The 16,053-nt window shown below is 33.1% G+C and overlaps 1 protein-coding gene across 1 annotated transcript in view; it reads left to right on the top strand.

Moving 5' to 3' along the window:
• The window catches only part of Malrd1 (MAM and LDL receptor class A domain containing 1), a 638,713-nt gene that overhangs the window by 290,993 nt on the left and 331,667 nt on the right, over positions 1 to 16,053 (top strand). The window contains exons 25-26 of the mRNA XM_076872892.1: positions 6,699 to 6,946; positions 10,409 to 10,700. Of these exons, the coding sequence (XP_076729007.1) occupies positions 6,699 to 6,946; positions 10,409 to 10,700 (540 nt within the window). The remainder of the gene's footprint in view (positions 1 to 6,698; positions 6,947 to 10,408; positions 10,701 to 16,053) is intronic.

Genomic DNA, 16,053 nt, shown 5'->3' with positions numbered 1-16,053 from the left:
AATCATTTTGAAGACCAATAACTCTCTGCTACTTTGCACATGTCTATTAAATGGTTAATTTTCTTGGAGAAAAATGACTGAAATTACCTTATAAAACAGAAAACTTAATTACACAATTAACTATCAGATAAGTTATTAAAAAATATCCTCAAATTTCTGTCTCTTGGGATAGATACTGCTGAGTTCTATCAAATTTTAGTGAAGTGATTATATCCAAAGAAACAATTCCAACTATGTAAAATAATAGAGTTTGTTTTATGAAGCTCATATATCACTGATAATGAAGACTCCAAAAATTAAAAGGAACACTGTAGAACAAACTCTATGAATGTAGATATGCAAAAACTTAGAATGCTAGCAAACAAAGCTCAAAAGTATAATTATTATATCAAGCACATCTTACAAACATTGTAAGAATGTTTTAAGGTAACAACCTTTAAATGTAACCTAATAATTAATGGAAAAAAATCAAACCTATGGGTGCCAAATGTATTTGCTTAAATTAAGCAACTATTTCTTATAATATGCATAGAATATTACTTTAATAGGCTAAGGATACTCTTAAGAAATTAGTGTAGGAAACAAGTGAAATATTTTTATTAAAATCAAGGACATGTCAAAATATATATTTCTACTGTGAAGCATCTGTTCAGTTCCTTAGACCATTTATTGATGGGGTTACTTGTTTTTTTGATATTAAGTTTTTTGAGTCCTTTATATATCCTGGATATTAATGCTCTATCTAAGGTGCATGTGGTAAAGATTTCCTCCCATTTTGTAGGCTCTCTCTTCACATTATTGATTGTTTCCTTTGTGGAGAAGAAACTTTTTAGTTTAAATTCATCCCATTTATTGATTCTTCATTTTACTTCTTGCACTTTAGGAGTCTTGTTAAGGAAGTTGGGCCTAATTCAACATGATAAAGATTTGGGCCTACTTTTTCTTCTATTAGGTGCAGGATCTCTGTTCTAGTGCCTAAGTCTTTGATCCACTTTGAGTTGTGTTTTGTGCAGGGTGAGAGATAAAGGTTTAGTTTCATTTTGCTACATATGGACTTCCAGTTTTCCCAGCATTATTGTTGAAGAGGCTATCTTTTTTCCAATATATGTTTTTGGCACCTTTGTCTAGTATGAGATAACCATATTTATGTTGGTTTGTCTCTGTATCCTCTATTCTGTACCACTGGTCTACGTGTTTATTTTGGTGCCAATACCATGCTGCTTTTGTCACTAGTGCTCTGTAGTATAGTTTAAGGCCTGCTATTGTGAGGCCTCCTACTTCACTCTTCCTGCTAAGGATTGCTTTGGCTATTTTGTGTCTCTTATTTTTCCAAATGAATTTCATGATTGCTTTTTCTATTTCCATGAAGAATGTCATTGAGATTTTGAAAGGAATTGCATTAAATCTCTGTAACAGTTTTGGTAGTATGGCTATTTTCACAATATTAATTCTGCCTATCCAAGAGCATGGGAGATCTTTCCAGCTTCTATGGTCTACTTCAATTTCTTTCTTTAGTGTTCTGTAGTTTTCATTGTAGAGGACTTTCACCTCTTGTTAGGCTGATTCCAAAGTTTTTTTTTTTTTTTTTTTTTTGAGGCTATGGTGAATGGGGTATTTAGCAATTAGAGAAATGCAAATCAAAATCACGCTAAGATTTCATCTTACTCCTGTCAGAAGAGCAATTATCAAGAATACAAACAATAATAAGTATTGGCAAGGATGTGGGGTAAAAGGTACACTCATACATTGCTGATGGGACTGGAAATTAGTGCAACCACTTTGGAAAGTAGTATGGAGATTCCTCAGAAAACTTGGAATGGAACCACCATTCAACCCAGTAATCCCACTCCTCAGTTTATACCCAAAAGACTTAAAATCAGCATATTGCCACATTGATATTTATAGCAGCTCAATTCACAGTAGCTAAGCTATGCAACCAACCCAGGTGCCCTTCAACAAATGAATGGATAAATAAAATGTGGTACATATACAGTACTGAATATTACTCATGAAATCATGGCATTTTCAGGTAAATAAATGAAGCTGGGGAATACTATGCTAAGTAACATAATCAAAACCCCCCAAAACAAAAGGCTGAATATTTTCTCTGATAAGTAGATACTAATCCATAATGGGGGGGGGGGTGGTGTAAGGAAGAATGAAGAAACTTTAGATAGTACAGAGGGGAGGGGAGGGGGAATGTGGATAGAAAGGATAGTTGAATGAGACAGGCATTATTACTGTATACGCATGTATGATTACACTACTGGTGTAACTCTGTACCATGTACAGCCAGAGGAATGAGAAGTTGTACAGTGTGTCAAAATGCATTCTACTATCATGTATAACTAATTAGAACAAATTAAAATAAATATTTGAAATATATATATATACACACACACTACTGATTTACCTATTAAATATTTATTTTGTTGTTTTGATCAGCATGTAGCACATAAGATGGAATGAAAAAATGTCAAATAGTAATTATTTTAGAATATAGATATACATCTCAAAAACCCAAGATTTACCTTTCAAAAAGGCAACATTCCACTACCTGATTGTATACTATCCTACCCCCCAAGTTTATGTGTACCTGAGCTGTGTAGTGTTTTTCCAAAATTCATGTCTACCTAAAACCTCAGAATGTGACCTTCTTTGGAAACAGGGTTTTAGTAGATGTAATCAATATAAAAAGAGATCAGACTGGATTAAGAGGAGTCCTAATCCAATGACTGGTATTACATTTGGACATAGATCCAGAGGGAAGAGGATGAGAAGATGCTCAGGGGGAATGCTATGTGACAGAGATCCAAGCCAAAGACACAAGATTGCTGGTGCCACAGTAGCAATGAATTCACAAGGAATGATTTTGCCCTAGACAGAGCAGGATCTGTCAGCACCCTGACTGCAGTTGTGAGATGATACATTTCTACTGTTTTAAACCACCCAGTTTCATTTTGCTAAACAGCCCTAGGAAACTGATCAATCCTCAATTACACAGCTAGGAACATGCCCACTGAGAACTGAAAACCAGCTTCTCTAATCACGCTTTTTTAAAGGTGGTTTTACTATCAGGATTTTAAATTCTTGTCCTTTGCTTCTCTAGTACCTTATTCTACCAGAAGGTCTACAATTAAATAAATAAATAATTTCCTTAGATAATTTGGGAACACACTTTTTGTATGAAGAAATAGCTCCTACATTGTGGAAATTCTGAGAGCCCTTAATGTGCTAGTTGTTGTTGTTGTTATTGTTATTATTATAAAGAAGGACATAATTGATAGGATTTATCCCATGCCATTGGTTGCAGAACCTTCTTCCTTTGAATGACAAACTGACATTCATGGGAAATTAGTATTCAGATGAACGATTAAAGAAATTATAACCACATCACTCTACCCCAAGAATAATCATGCCAAGCAGATGACTGTAGTCTCCGTGGCACTCCCACAGGAAAGGTGTGCTTAGAATGTGTCCTCACAGTCTTATGTACTTTCTTTTGCTGTAGTTTTTGTAAATTTGCAAGATTTCCACCCTCACTCGAACCAAGCAGAATACCTTATAAAGGGTGATATTCCAGGGACTGTGTCGTATCACTCTTCACCATACGGCTCTGCTACTCATGATATAATATTAAGCAAAGTTTATCTCAGAACTTCAGCCTTCTCAACAACAAAAATAAGAAGGAAAACAATGATGTGAGGATTAAGTGAAATGACAATATAAAGAGAATATTCAGAAGTAGCACACCATACGTTCAATACCCAGTTACCCATTTTCTGTTTCCTATTTTCCTTAATATACTTAATTTACAGAATATGTACAAATTTATATCAGATAAATAAATGAATAGAATGATGAGCTCTTAATTTTAGAAATATGATTGTAGGATCTTATAAGGTTATGGTCTTTTGAATTGAGGTCTTTTTAAAAGAAATATATATATTTTTTATACTTTGAAAGATATTGATCATTATAGCATGTGGAAAGGTGAAAACTGGTTTGATTAATGATATGGCTGTAGACAAAGGTGATAATTTTCTTCCTTCCTTATGTCACACCTGTCTGGCACTGGCATTAATTGCACCATGAAATGCCAAGAATTGACATCTGCTCACAGAAATGTTTGCAGCTTTCTCACCTGGCACCTATGGGAAATAATGAAACATGAAATTAAAGGTGTTCCCTCTTACCACAGTGATGTGAAATTCAAACAGCTTACAATTGTTTGTTCTATTTTCCCCACCAGTATGTCAGAATTAAATTTTCTAAGGAAACATATCTTCAAAACTATAGTAAAAATCAAAATAAAGATGTGATTTACATTATAGAGAGAGGTTCACATAGCAGGGTTTTTATGATGTTTTTCAAAGAAATCTTGTTTTCTGCAGCTACATGTTGTACAAATGGCTTCTCTAAGAATTGGTCTATATGGTAATCAGATCCTATGGGCTGCCAAATTTTCTAACACAAGGACAGTGAATTACTTCATGATATAATTCTTTTTAAAAATTATATTGAATTAATTAATTATTTTATTTTTATGTGGATCAAACCTAGGTACTCACAAGTGCTGGGCAAAGGCTCTACCACTGAGCCACAATCCCAGCCCTGATATAATTCTTAATCAAGACTACAGTTCAGATTCTAAACTAGATGTAGACTTAGGGTTACTATTATTTTAGTGAGATTTCCTTCCCAGTCCTCTGAAAGAATAGAAAGAATAATTAGGAGAACTTGAATATTTTGATCTAAAAGATTTATAAGTATTTTAGTCTATTATATGAAAAATAAATTATAAAAATAAATTTCAAATGTAATTTTAAAACTAACTCATCAATTGAATGTAAAAGGCCATCTTGTTGATTTGGTGATAAAAACTATGATAGAAAAATATCTTCTATCCTTAAAAACATAAGAAATTAGTATTGGTCTGACTGCTAAATTAAACCATTTTTTAAAAGAATATTTATCCTGATGTTTTCTTAAATTTATCATTTTTAATCTAAAAATGATCATTTTAAACCCATTTTCATTCTTGGGCAAGTTTCTTAGTAGGAGATGTGATATAATTAGCTGTAATTTTATATACTATAAAATACCTAGAAACAATTTTGCAAATTACAGAAATTTTCATTTTCATTTTAGTTTTCATTTTATATACTGTAAAATGGCATAGAAACAATTATACAACATTCATTTCCTATTTCCCACCTTATTAATAACAAAGAATATGGAGTTTACTTTTTTAAACAAGTTTTTATTTTGATAACTGTAAAAATATATTCATAAAGGAAAACCACTATTTTACTGTTAAGCACAACAGAATTTTGAAATTCTTAAGGCCCTGTGTAATAGAATTAAGTAGATTTTTGTCCAGAAATTGTTATGGATTCTTTTTTCCTTTGGACAGTGTGTTGGTGACAAATAAGTTTTATGCTCATTTATATAAAATTACTTTAAAGAATTTGAACTGGGGCTGGGGATGTGGCTCAAGGGGTAGCGCGCTCGCCTGGCATGCGTGCGGCCCGGGTTTGATTCTCAGCACCACGTACAAAGATGTTGTGTCCGCCGATAACTAAAAAATAAATATAAAAAAAAAAAATTCTCTCTCTCTCTCTCTCTCTCTCTCTCTCTCTCTCTCCTCTCTCACTCTCTCTTAAAAAAAAAAAAAAAGAATTTGAACAATTGTTCAAATGACCTTTCTTTGAAAAATCACCATCTGGATACATATTGACATGCTACAATAGGTTCTCCTCAAGTACATTTAGTTTTGGATCCCATCTCACATATAATTATAATTTTAGAGATTTTAATTTTTAGTTGTATTATTCAAGCACAAATTAATAAAGAATTACTGTTTCCAAGTAATTGTAAACAGAATATTTTACTACTTATCAAATCATTCACTTACTTGTTTTATTCAGGATAATACTATTTACTTAAACATAAGGATGATCAAATTGTCCTAAACACACCATAAGAAATGACCTTTTATACCAAAATGCTCCATTTTATAACATCTACACTAACCTTGATAGCCTTATAGCTAACTTCAGCATTATAAAGATATGTCTGTGTAATTTCTCATATTCAGAAAATGTAATAAAAAAATAAATTAAATAAACTTTAAAAAATACCTGGGAAATAGTTTATTATTCAATGTAACTTAACATATTTAATTTCTGCAACTTACTACAATAAATTAATTCAAATCATTACATCTTTTGTACCTTTTTCATTTCATAATTTTCTCATCTCTAAAGAGATTAACTTCTTAAAAAATTATGATTCATTGTAGCTTTTGTGGCAGGCAATATTTCCCAAACTAAACTCTTGTGGAATAATAAATTTTCTAAATTTACTACCAAGACCTTGGAAGCAAAGATGAGAAAAGAGAAGTAATAAATTACATTGAATAAATAGGTGTTCAGAAGAGATAGTGTGTGTGATGCTAAAGTTCTTTTCTGAAGTTCTGAGACTAGGACTAGATTTGTGGAGAAATGAACTTATGTCGCCATGCAAATAGCTGTATAGAAGAAACTCACATGCTCTATTTAAATGCTGCCATCAGGATAGTATTGTAAGGTTTGGAATGCTGCATGATATAGTAATATCACTGTATTTCTGAAACACAAACTTGAAAGACAGTGGACTTCCATTCTTTCTAACATAAATTTGAAAATGTTTTCCAGGTACTTTTAGTGGGCACTGTGATTTTGAATTTGACCTCTGTGCCTGGCAGCAGGATCAGGATGAGGACTGTGACTGGAATCTGAAACCTAACAGCATCCCACCCACAAGCACAGAACCTGCTGTGGACCACACCTTAGGCAATTCATCTGGCCATTACATCTTTATAAAGAGCTATTTTGCACAGCAACCCATGAGGACAGCTAGACTATCAAGCCCAGTCATAAGTAAGAAAAGCAAAAACTGCAAGGTATGGAAGGAAAAGTCCCAATTATTGTGTAAGACTGTTCATAAAATCAAATACTGCAAATAGAATGGCAGGGGTCAGACCAAATATGAGTTCAAACTTGTTCAAATGGCATGTGGGAAGTAAAGAAAAAAAGAAGAAAGAATGAAAGGGACGGATTGTTAGAAATTTTATCCCTATGGATAAATTCCATGGATATTGGAATTTTGGAAACCAGTGGAAAATTCCATGGTTTATCATTCATGAGGATAGATAACACACAAAAAAAGTAAAATGCCAGTTCCTTCCCTTTGGAGAGTTTAGTGCTTATTGGAACTATGAGAATTTTACTACAAAAAATGGAAATAATATGCAGGATGTAATTAAATATATCCAAGAATTAATATTAAAGATGGTTAAAACCACAATAAAAGGCTTGAAGGAGATTTCATGGAAAAGTAAAGAGTGAACTTGGTCCTTAATAAAAAATTTCTGTAGGCAAGCAGGAAATGTGACATAGTCCTTAGCTTGTGAAATTTGAAGAAAACGTCTATGAGGTTTTAAAAATCTAAATTTAACTTTATGATGCCATAAATCAAAAAACCTCATACAATGACTACATATTTGCAGAGTTGTCCATGTTCCTCTCATGCTTGCTTAGTTGTTTGTTTATACTCAATAAAGGTTTTGAGTCAGCTAGATTAGGAACTAAATTTACCTTTATGTATAATATAAACCAAGCACTCAGAGATGACTTCACAGGAAACTTGCTTATGAGAAACAGGTGCATAAACAAATGTGTCATTTATTTATATTTATGATAAGAAACACACTCTCCATAAGATCTGATCACATGTCCTCTGACTATGGTATTCCTTAATGGGTGAACACTGAAAAGAATACAAACTATATCCAGCAAGTTTAGTTTATTTGCAGACCCAGTCAGGCTAGGAGACAGTTATAGGACTTAAAATTTTGTTATCTTCAAGATCTAATCTTCTGTTGCACCTATGTCCATAGTACAAAAAAGACTCAGTGACCAGGCTTCAACATTCTATCAGTTGAGTCTGCACAGGCGCGAAACTTTAGTTTATCATAGTTTTTCTGTCTAATCTTCATATGATTTTTTGGTTTAACCCCCGCGGAGCAACCTCATCTCCCAGACTGTGAGGATTTTCTACAATAGAAGTGGTGTAATCAGATGAGAGTTTTAGAAAATAATTGGGTTAGCAGTCTAGAATCGAAGTAACAAGTCACAGAATAATATTTAATTCTTAATTTGGTTAAAATTGAGTTTTAATCAAACATAGTTTCATGATTTTGCTGTCTTACAAATGACTGGATACTTTCTTAGAAATAAAACCCAGACACACAAGATTTTATATGCACTGAATCTATGCTGTATCTGGTTCTATATATCAATAGAAAATTGCAAATTCAGTTTAGTCTTGGAAAACTAAATATGCAACATGATATATGTATATATACACATTTCATTTGACTTCTAAGCTTTTCTATTTAGATACTTGCACTGAAAATGTTCAAAAGATTGTTTTTTTCATACTGTAGTAGCTGAGACTTTCATTCATCCCTATCTCCCCCTGGTCCCAGGACTAGAGTCTCCACTATTTTAAGCATCAATATGAGAATAATGAAGTATATGTAGTAGAAAAGTCAAAAAAATAATAATTAATGATTCATTTTGTGAATATTTATGATAAGAATTGAATACAGAGAGGAAAGGTCGCACTAAGAGTTATTGGTTCTTTCATATCATAAAAATGTGTATCAGGTAAGTAGTGACTTCACAAATTTACAGAAGGATCATCTCTGTCCTTTCACCCTCTGGAAAACTTTTAAGCAAAGAAAATTGAATAGTTTTTTCTTCTTATTTTGGAGGATAGGTGGATGGGAGGCAGACAGGCAGAGATTGATGGGGAAAGAAATCAAATCTCTGAAGAATAGGAATTTCCAGTTTAAAAAAAACAACACCTCCTTTGAAGAATTAATAGCAAATTTTCATTGCCCCTTGTTGCCCTGAGATTAGGTCATCTTGACATCAGGTGTGCTTCCTAAAACTGGAAATTGGGTGTGTGTGTTTGCACATAAATCTGATTACATCATTCATAAAATGACCTTCAGATAGAGAAGGATTGACCAAGACACAAAACATATGGCTTGTATATTTGTGGAACAAATACAGATGTTAAGCAGAAACCTGGCCGACCCTGTCTTTGGCTGTATGGGTTCCACTCAGAAGTACACCATTCAGCTGGCCTGATCATTTCTGTTGATGCTGCCCATAAAGTTGGCCTGAGGCCTTTATTTTATTATTCAAATCAATAATTCCATCCAGGTAGCATTAGTCCCAATACAAACAGCCAGACAGTTCATGTTGGGAGTTAATAAAAGAAATATTTTTGTATCATAGAAGAATACTTATAGAATTCATCAGCTAGGAAGTCCAAGTAGTCACTTCACATAGTGTACTGCTTTTTGGTCTAGGCTTTTTGCACTAATGCACTGTATATATTCCTTGATTCTTTACCTTTTAAACATTCATTTTCTCTTTCTCTAGAGTATGAATTGATACATGTGACTGTGAGTTTTTCAGTGTCTTTTTCCTCTATGAAGATTATACCACAACTGTTTTCTCTCATTCACTCCATGATAAGACAAGAGCTTTAAGCAGTTCTGAATTTCTGCTGTTCCTAATCTGTTCTGTTCTTTTTTTCCCAGAGTTTTCCCTGAATTTCTTCTGCTGTAAAACAATGACTAAAAATCTAGTATAACACTTTTTGACACATTGAAATGTTAATCTTCCAAAATACTTCTATTAATTTTCACTCTGGGGAAAACTCCCAAGGCTGCTCTTCTAAGGCCTGCTTCTAGCATTTTCAAGTAAAATTTGGATAATTGCTGTTCTGGTGGTATTGCTATATAGAGAGGAGCCCTGAGGATCTTGTAAAACTGAAAATATGTTTTCACAAGAATGTGATGAAATAAGAGAATATTCTGTGATTTTTAAGAAAGTGATTTAACTCACTCTCTTGATAATGAACCCACTCTCACAATAATGACCTTAATCTATTCACAGAGGCAGAGCCTAATCACCTCTTCAAGGTTCCTTCTCAGCACCATTCTGTTGGGAATTAAATACCCAACACAGGAATTTTGCAGGACACACTGAAACCATAACCTCAATGAATCTCACATTTAGAAGTCATAGAAAGTAAACTCAGTACATTTTTTTATTAAGTTTCTATGCAGTCCTTACTATACTAGTAAACTGCTGTATATCATAATGTGTAATTCAAGAATTTCCTAATTCAAGAATTATAACTCAGCTTTACGGTACATACAGAACAATGGAATACACTAGTCTAATTTTCCTCCCAGATATGTTAATAAATGAGAATTATTATATAAACATAAAGTGTAATTACTTGTATTACTAACATATAATATTCCTATTCTTGGTTACAGATCATTTTTTATTACCACATGTATGGAACTGGCATTGGGGCCCTCACCTTGATCCAAGTATCAGTCTCAAACCGAACGAAAGTCCTACTTAATCTCACTGCAGAACAAGGCAATTTCTGGCAGAAGCAACAATTATCACTGTTTGGTGATGAGGACTTCCAAATCAAATTTGAAGGTAGTGTTGGCAAAGGTCATCATGGCAGTATTGCACTTGATGACATAGTGCTTACAGAGAGCTGTATATCATCTCATTCCTCCATGAGAGAAGAACTGGCTATGCCTTTTCCAACAGGTATGTCTTAATTTGTGTTTGCTGCTTGTTTTTACAGGGTAGATGGTGGGAAGAAAGTGCAAAAGCAGTGATTAATTCACTGCCTTCAAAAAGAAAAAAAAACTATCTTTTGAACCTAAAAATCAAAATATTTTTCAAGCTTTTACTCATAAAAATGTCTTCTGAATTTTCATTAAACCTTTGTTATACTTACTAGTTCCTGAGTTCTCAGCTTAGTCAGCTTTTTTTCTAGATCAATATGACTCCTCTGTTTTCAGTTTGATTAAAAAATTCAGTCCTACACAAAGTTTCATTCACTTTTAACAAAATCTAAGAAAAGCAAGAGCAGAGTTGGTCCATTTTAATAAAACATTATTGTAGTTATATTCAGTTTTGCCTCAACTTGTGGTGAGGTTGCATCTTGAGAAACCCATCATTTAGTTGAAAATATTATAAATGCAAAGGTCATTTAATACACCTAATCCAGAGCACTTCATAGCACAGCTCTGCAGTACCCTGTAGAGCATCAGTTGCTTACCTGCATGATTGCATCACTGATTGGGAACTGTAGCTTATTGCTGAGGCCCAGCATTCAGGGAGAGTATCATATCCTAAACTGGGAGCCCATGAAAAGCTCACAATTTGAAATTCTAACTATGACTTCCACTAAATGTGGATTGCTTTCTTCCCATCATAATGTTGAAGAATTTTCCTTGGACCATTATAAATCAGGGGCTGTCTCTATATGCCTTATTCTTTGCAGACCCATGAGAATGTCAACTTGAGTGGTTGAATTTATGCATTGCAATAGTGTAGATGATTGAATATGTCCATATGTCCTTTTAACCTAAAATATTTTTTGGTAATTTATCTTAAGAATTATAGTAAAAGGTTGAGTTGGCAGACATTTGATGTAATACATGCAGTGGCTACATTGTAAGAAGTGAAAATAGCAAGTGTCATTAATTCCTATGATATATTAAAGGTATGAGATGAAAATATATTATTTAAATGACAAAAGAGCAAATTCCATCAATTGATAATGGGACAGATATTAATATGTAAATGGTGAGTTTAGTGTAGAAAACAAAGGGCACTTCCATTGGTTTCTAAATTGTGTCTTTTATAGTTGAAAGGACTAAGAAATAATAAAGCTTATTAGGAATAAGCTTGTTTATTTGCTTTGTCCTGTAACATGGCAAGTAGAATGGGGAACATGGCAATTTCTGTCTTTACTTTTCTGTTCATTGCAAAAGGAATATTTTAACATGGATAAAAGGAAGTTTATATATATTTCCTAGTTGATGATTAAATAGGCTCTTCACTTGATAGGCTTCTAACTCTATCTGGAATAGCATAGAGGAAAACATGCAAGCATTTCAGGATGAACACACGCAAACATTTCAACATTCTGTTGAGGCCTATGTATATTCATGTGGATTTACTGCAAATGTGTTTCAGCTTCCTCAGATTAATCTTCCTTGAGAAAAGCTTTGCCTTCTTTTAGTGTAGGATGTTTGGATCACAGCTATATTGGTTATAAAGTTCTGGTATTTGGAATAGTAACTTTGTGAATTTATCATGGCAACTGGGAGTAGGAAAAATACCTCCCCCCAAAACTCTAATATTGGGTATGATATGATTAAGTGCCAAGAGAAACCTCTGTGAGAATGCGGAGAATACAGAATATAAGTTGTGTTGGTATCTAGGTTTAAGCTAATTACAGAATGCTCAGAACTTTGAAACCACACTTGAAACTCATAGGAGGAAAAGATCTCCCCAGTATTTAGGGAAGTGGTGGCTGAATCTAAGCAAATAAGGAATAGATGAAGAATATAGTAGAGGTCCCTGTGAGTAGACCAGATGGCAAGGGAGAGAAGAGATGGTTGTCAGGTGGACTTTGGAGATGGAGTTTAGGTGATAGCTCCACATAAGCAGGCACTGAGTGCAACTGAACACCTGAGACAGTTAAGGGAAATGGATTAAACTGGGGACTACCTTGAGTATTAGTATGTTGACTGGTCTTAGAAAATAAACATTAAGTGCACATACAAGTAAAAAAGAAGAAATGATTAATATGGAATGGAGAAGTTAATATATTACTAATATATTGATAGTATATTTTTATTATATAAAAGTAGGAAAGAAATATTCATTTATATAAAATGTTAAAATTGGTAGGAATGGGTGTAGTAGAAGACTCCCAGAAGAAAACCTGAAAGCCTTTATTTCTATTCTTGGAGCACTCTAAAAATCGAGGTAAAATAGTCTAGTATTTTTATAGCTAGCTTGTCTCTGTTGATTACATTCAAGTGAAAAATACATGTGCAATGAAGTTCACTTTCCTATGATATGTTGAATGTACCTTTAAGTGCCTTCAGAAATTAAACATATACATTTATATGTTGATAAGAGTAAAATAGTACACTTTGTGAAATCTCTAGTTGCGAAATGATTTTGAAAAACCATGCCTTTATATTGAGTTCAGAGGGCTCTTTAGGAGTCTCTGATGTTTTAAGGAAAGACCATATATGTTATTTGGTTGGTTGGTTGGTCCTTTTCTGTTTTTTTTGTTTTGTTTTTTAATGCGGTATTGGGATATTGGTATCCTAAACAAATAAAAAAGTCAAATTGCTTTCTTTGATCTTCATGAAAGTTAGTATAAGAGAGTTAAAGAACATCAGGAAAGCATAATATGGATAAAAAATGTAAGCCACATATCCAATTTTATGTTTTCTAGTAGACAGTTTTTAAACGATTTTAATGTTTTCTTTAATCTATCCAAATACTATCATTTCAATACAAAATCAGTGTGAGATATTGTATATCATTTTTTTCATATGGTCTTTAAATCCAGTGTATATAGTGTATTCATAGTCTACTTCCACTTGAACCTACCACATTTCAATTACTCCATAGCCATTTATTGTTAGGTTTTCCCATGGAGATCATCAGGGGATTTGGGTCTTTTCCTTGACAATAGGACTCCTTTAGTTGCGGTGAAATTTGTGAATTTCCAAGAACTGAAGTTGCATTCTTATTTAAATAGAACTATTAAAAAATGTTCCTGAGGTCTACTGTGAAAGCTCCAGCATCCCACTCTAGTGGATCAGGAATTCATTAGGATTCTCCAGTTATTAGCTATGTGTTCCATATCATACCTGAGACAATTTCCTCATCTATAAAGCAGAGAGAATATCATTGAAAGATATAATTTCCCATTGGATTAGCCTAGTCTAATGTCTGACATATAGTAGGCATTTATTTAATAAAACTAATATCATTTTATGTTATCTCATATTTTGACATCTTTACCAATATTCTTGAGATGAAGTTTGGGTATTAAAAATTGAGATGTTCTACTGAGAAAAACCTTAATTTGGTGAATATTTTAGTGTGTGTCTGTACACATTTAACACTAAGTCCCATTATTTATATTTTATTAAGGAAAATCTCTCTCTGGGAAAAAATATTATTTTTTGCAAAGATCACAAGCATACAGTTTTATATCAGAACAAGTTCATTCAATAATTATTTATGAAAAAGTCTCTATTTTGATGTCCAATAAAGAATGTGTATATATTTGACATATTAAATGATTCTTATTCTCTCATTACTGTAAAACTACTTAAAGTTTTGAATCTATTCCAAATTGAACAGAAATATATGGCATTATTTCCACAAGCAGTGACAACATCCATTAAACGTTTAGAAATGATTCTTATTTACTTAGCTTTTCATCTATATTCATGTGCATAGTCTAACAACTCTTTCAATGAGATCTTAAAATAGCCAAGACAAGAAAAGGCAAAACATATATATTTAGGAAAAAGAAACTTAATTGAATCTGGAATAGGTGATTCTAATTAATCAAAATAGACCCAGGGCTATTAGCAAAAGTAATATTAAATTATCATCGAGTCCCTAGAAGTCATATTTAAGAGTTTATTTCGATGGCAATTTTGTTAATTGCTAAATGACCAAGGATGAAAATAATTATTCAATGAATTTTAATAGGAAAAAGACAATTAGCATTCCTCTTCTAAATGTTCACATGCAAATTCAATCACTGCTTTATTTTCTGTTTATCTACAGATGTTTAATAAACTTTAAGTATGATGAGGGCAAGGTCAAGTTTTGTATATGTGTATGCATTTGTGTTGAATGACCACAGTTACTTCCAAATAGGAGTTATACAATAATTCTATTTGGGGATATAACATGGCAATCAACCCTTGCTTAAAAGAAAAAAAAATATGTATGCAAATCAATGGGGACTGAATGGATTAGCTTCTCTTTCAGGTCACTTATTTCCCTGAAATATTTGGCAGTAGTTTTAAAGACTGCTGCTTACTGATGAGAAAGTTGGCATAGCAATTCAGAGTCCTGATTGTACATGGCTCAATAATCTAGAAAACCCTGTATGTGATTTTTAGTGCAGAGTGCATGAGTTTTGAGATATCAACTCATAGAACTTGGATCTCAACTCTGCTAACTAGCTGTGTGATGTCACCTGATCTAATTCTGTAATTCTTATCCTCTCTAGCCATGGGACTGTTGGATTCTATTTGAGTGATTTGGAAAATGATCAAGATAATAAATAGCATGTCTTGACCAAAGCTTGGAGTATGGTAGTGTTCTATATTGCTTTCTTTTTTCCCTGCCTCTCCTTTTTCCTTCTAGAGTGACTATGAAATTAAACTGTGCACAAGTTAAAATTTCTTAAAAGCATATACTGTCCCTGCTGGGCTTCTTTCCTTGCCTGCTATTTATTACTCAGAGCAAATGTTCAGATCTCCTTTGCCCTTCCTGTTCCCTTCAAAGAAATTGCTCACACAAAAGTCCCCCAAATGCTTGTTTGCTAGATGTGGTGGTTTAATTTATTATTCATAATAAAAGAGGGAGAAGAATGAGCAGTCACATAAAAAGCCACAGGTAGATCCACATGACAGCCACTGATGGATGAAGGAGACAAAGGCGATTTAGAGTGGCTTCAAGTGTAAACCTGGAAACCCATGTAAAAGAGTACTGAGATTTGCAGATGTTGACAACTTGTTTGGGTACAATATGGGTAGGGAAAAAGACAGAAATTCATCTTTATGTGTACAGACACACTCTATAATATTTGCCAAATTAATGTTTTCTCAGTGAAACATCTCAATTTTTAATATCCAAGCTTCATAACAGGCCCGCCCACATCTTACTTTATCTGTTTGTCTTTTATCATTTGGCTAACATTTATATTGGAAAAATATGTTTGCATCACCCAAAATTCACTAGAGTACTTTTTATGCAATATATTGTCCAAGAGAAATTTCAAGTTTCTTTGCAAATATAATTGGTAGACAGTGATGCTCTGAAAATGCAGCAGAGG

Source organism: Callospermophilus lateralis, chromosome 13 (assembly GCF_048772815.1).
Source record: "Callospermophilus lateralis isolate mCalLat2 chromosome 13, mCalLat2.hap1, whole genome shotgun sequence".
In the NCBI taxonomy this organism is placed as follows: domain Eukaryota; kingdom Metazoa; phylum Chordata; class Mammalia; order Rodentia; family Sciuridae; genus Callospermophilus; species Callospermophilus lateralis.
The sequence above is the reverse complement of the archived record's forward strand: the minus strand, read 5'-3'. Positions and strand labels throughout refer to the sequence as shown.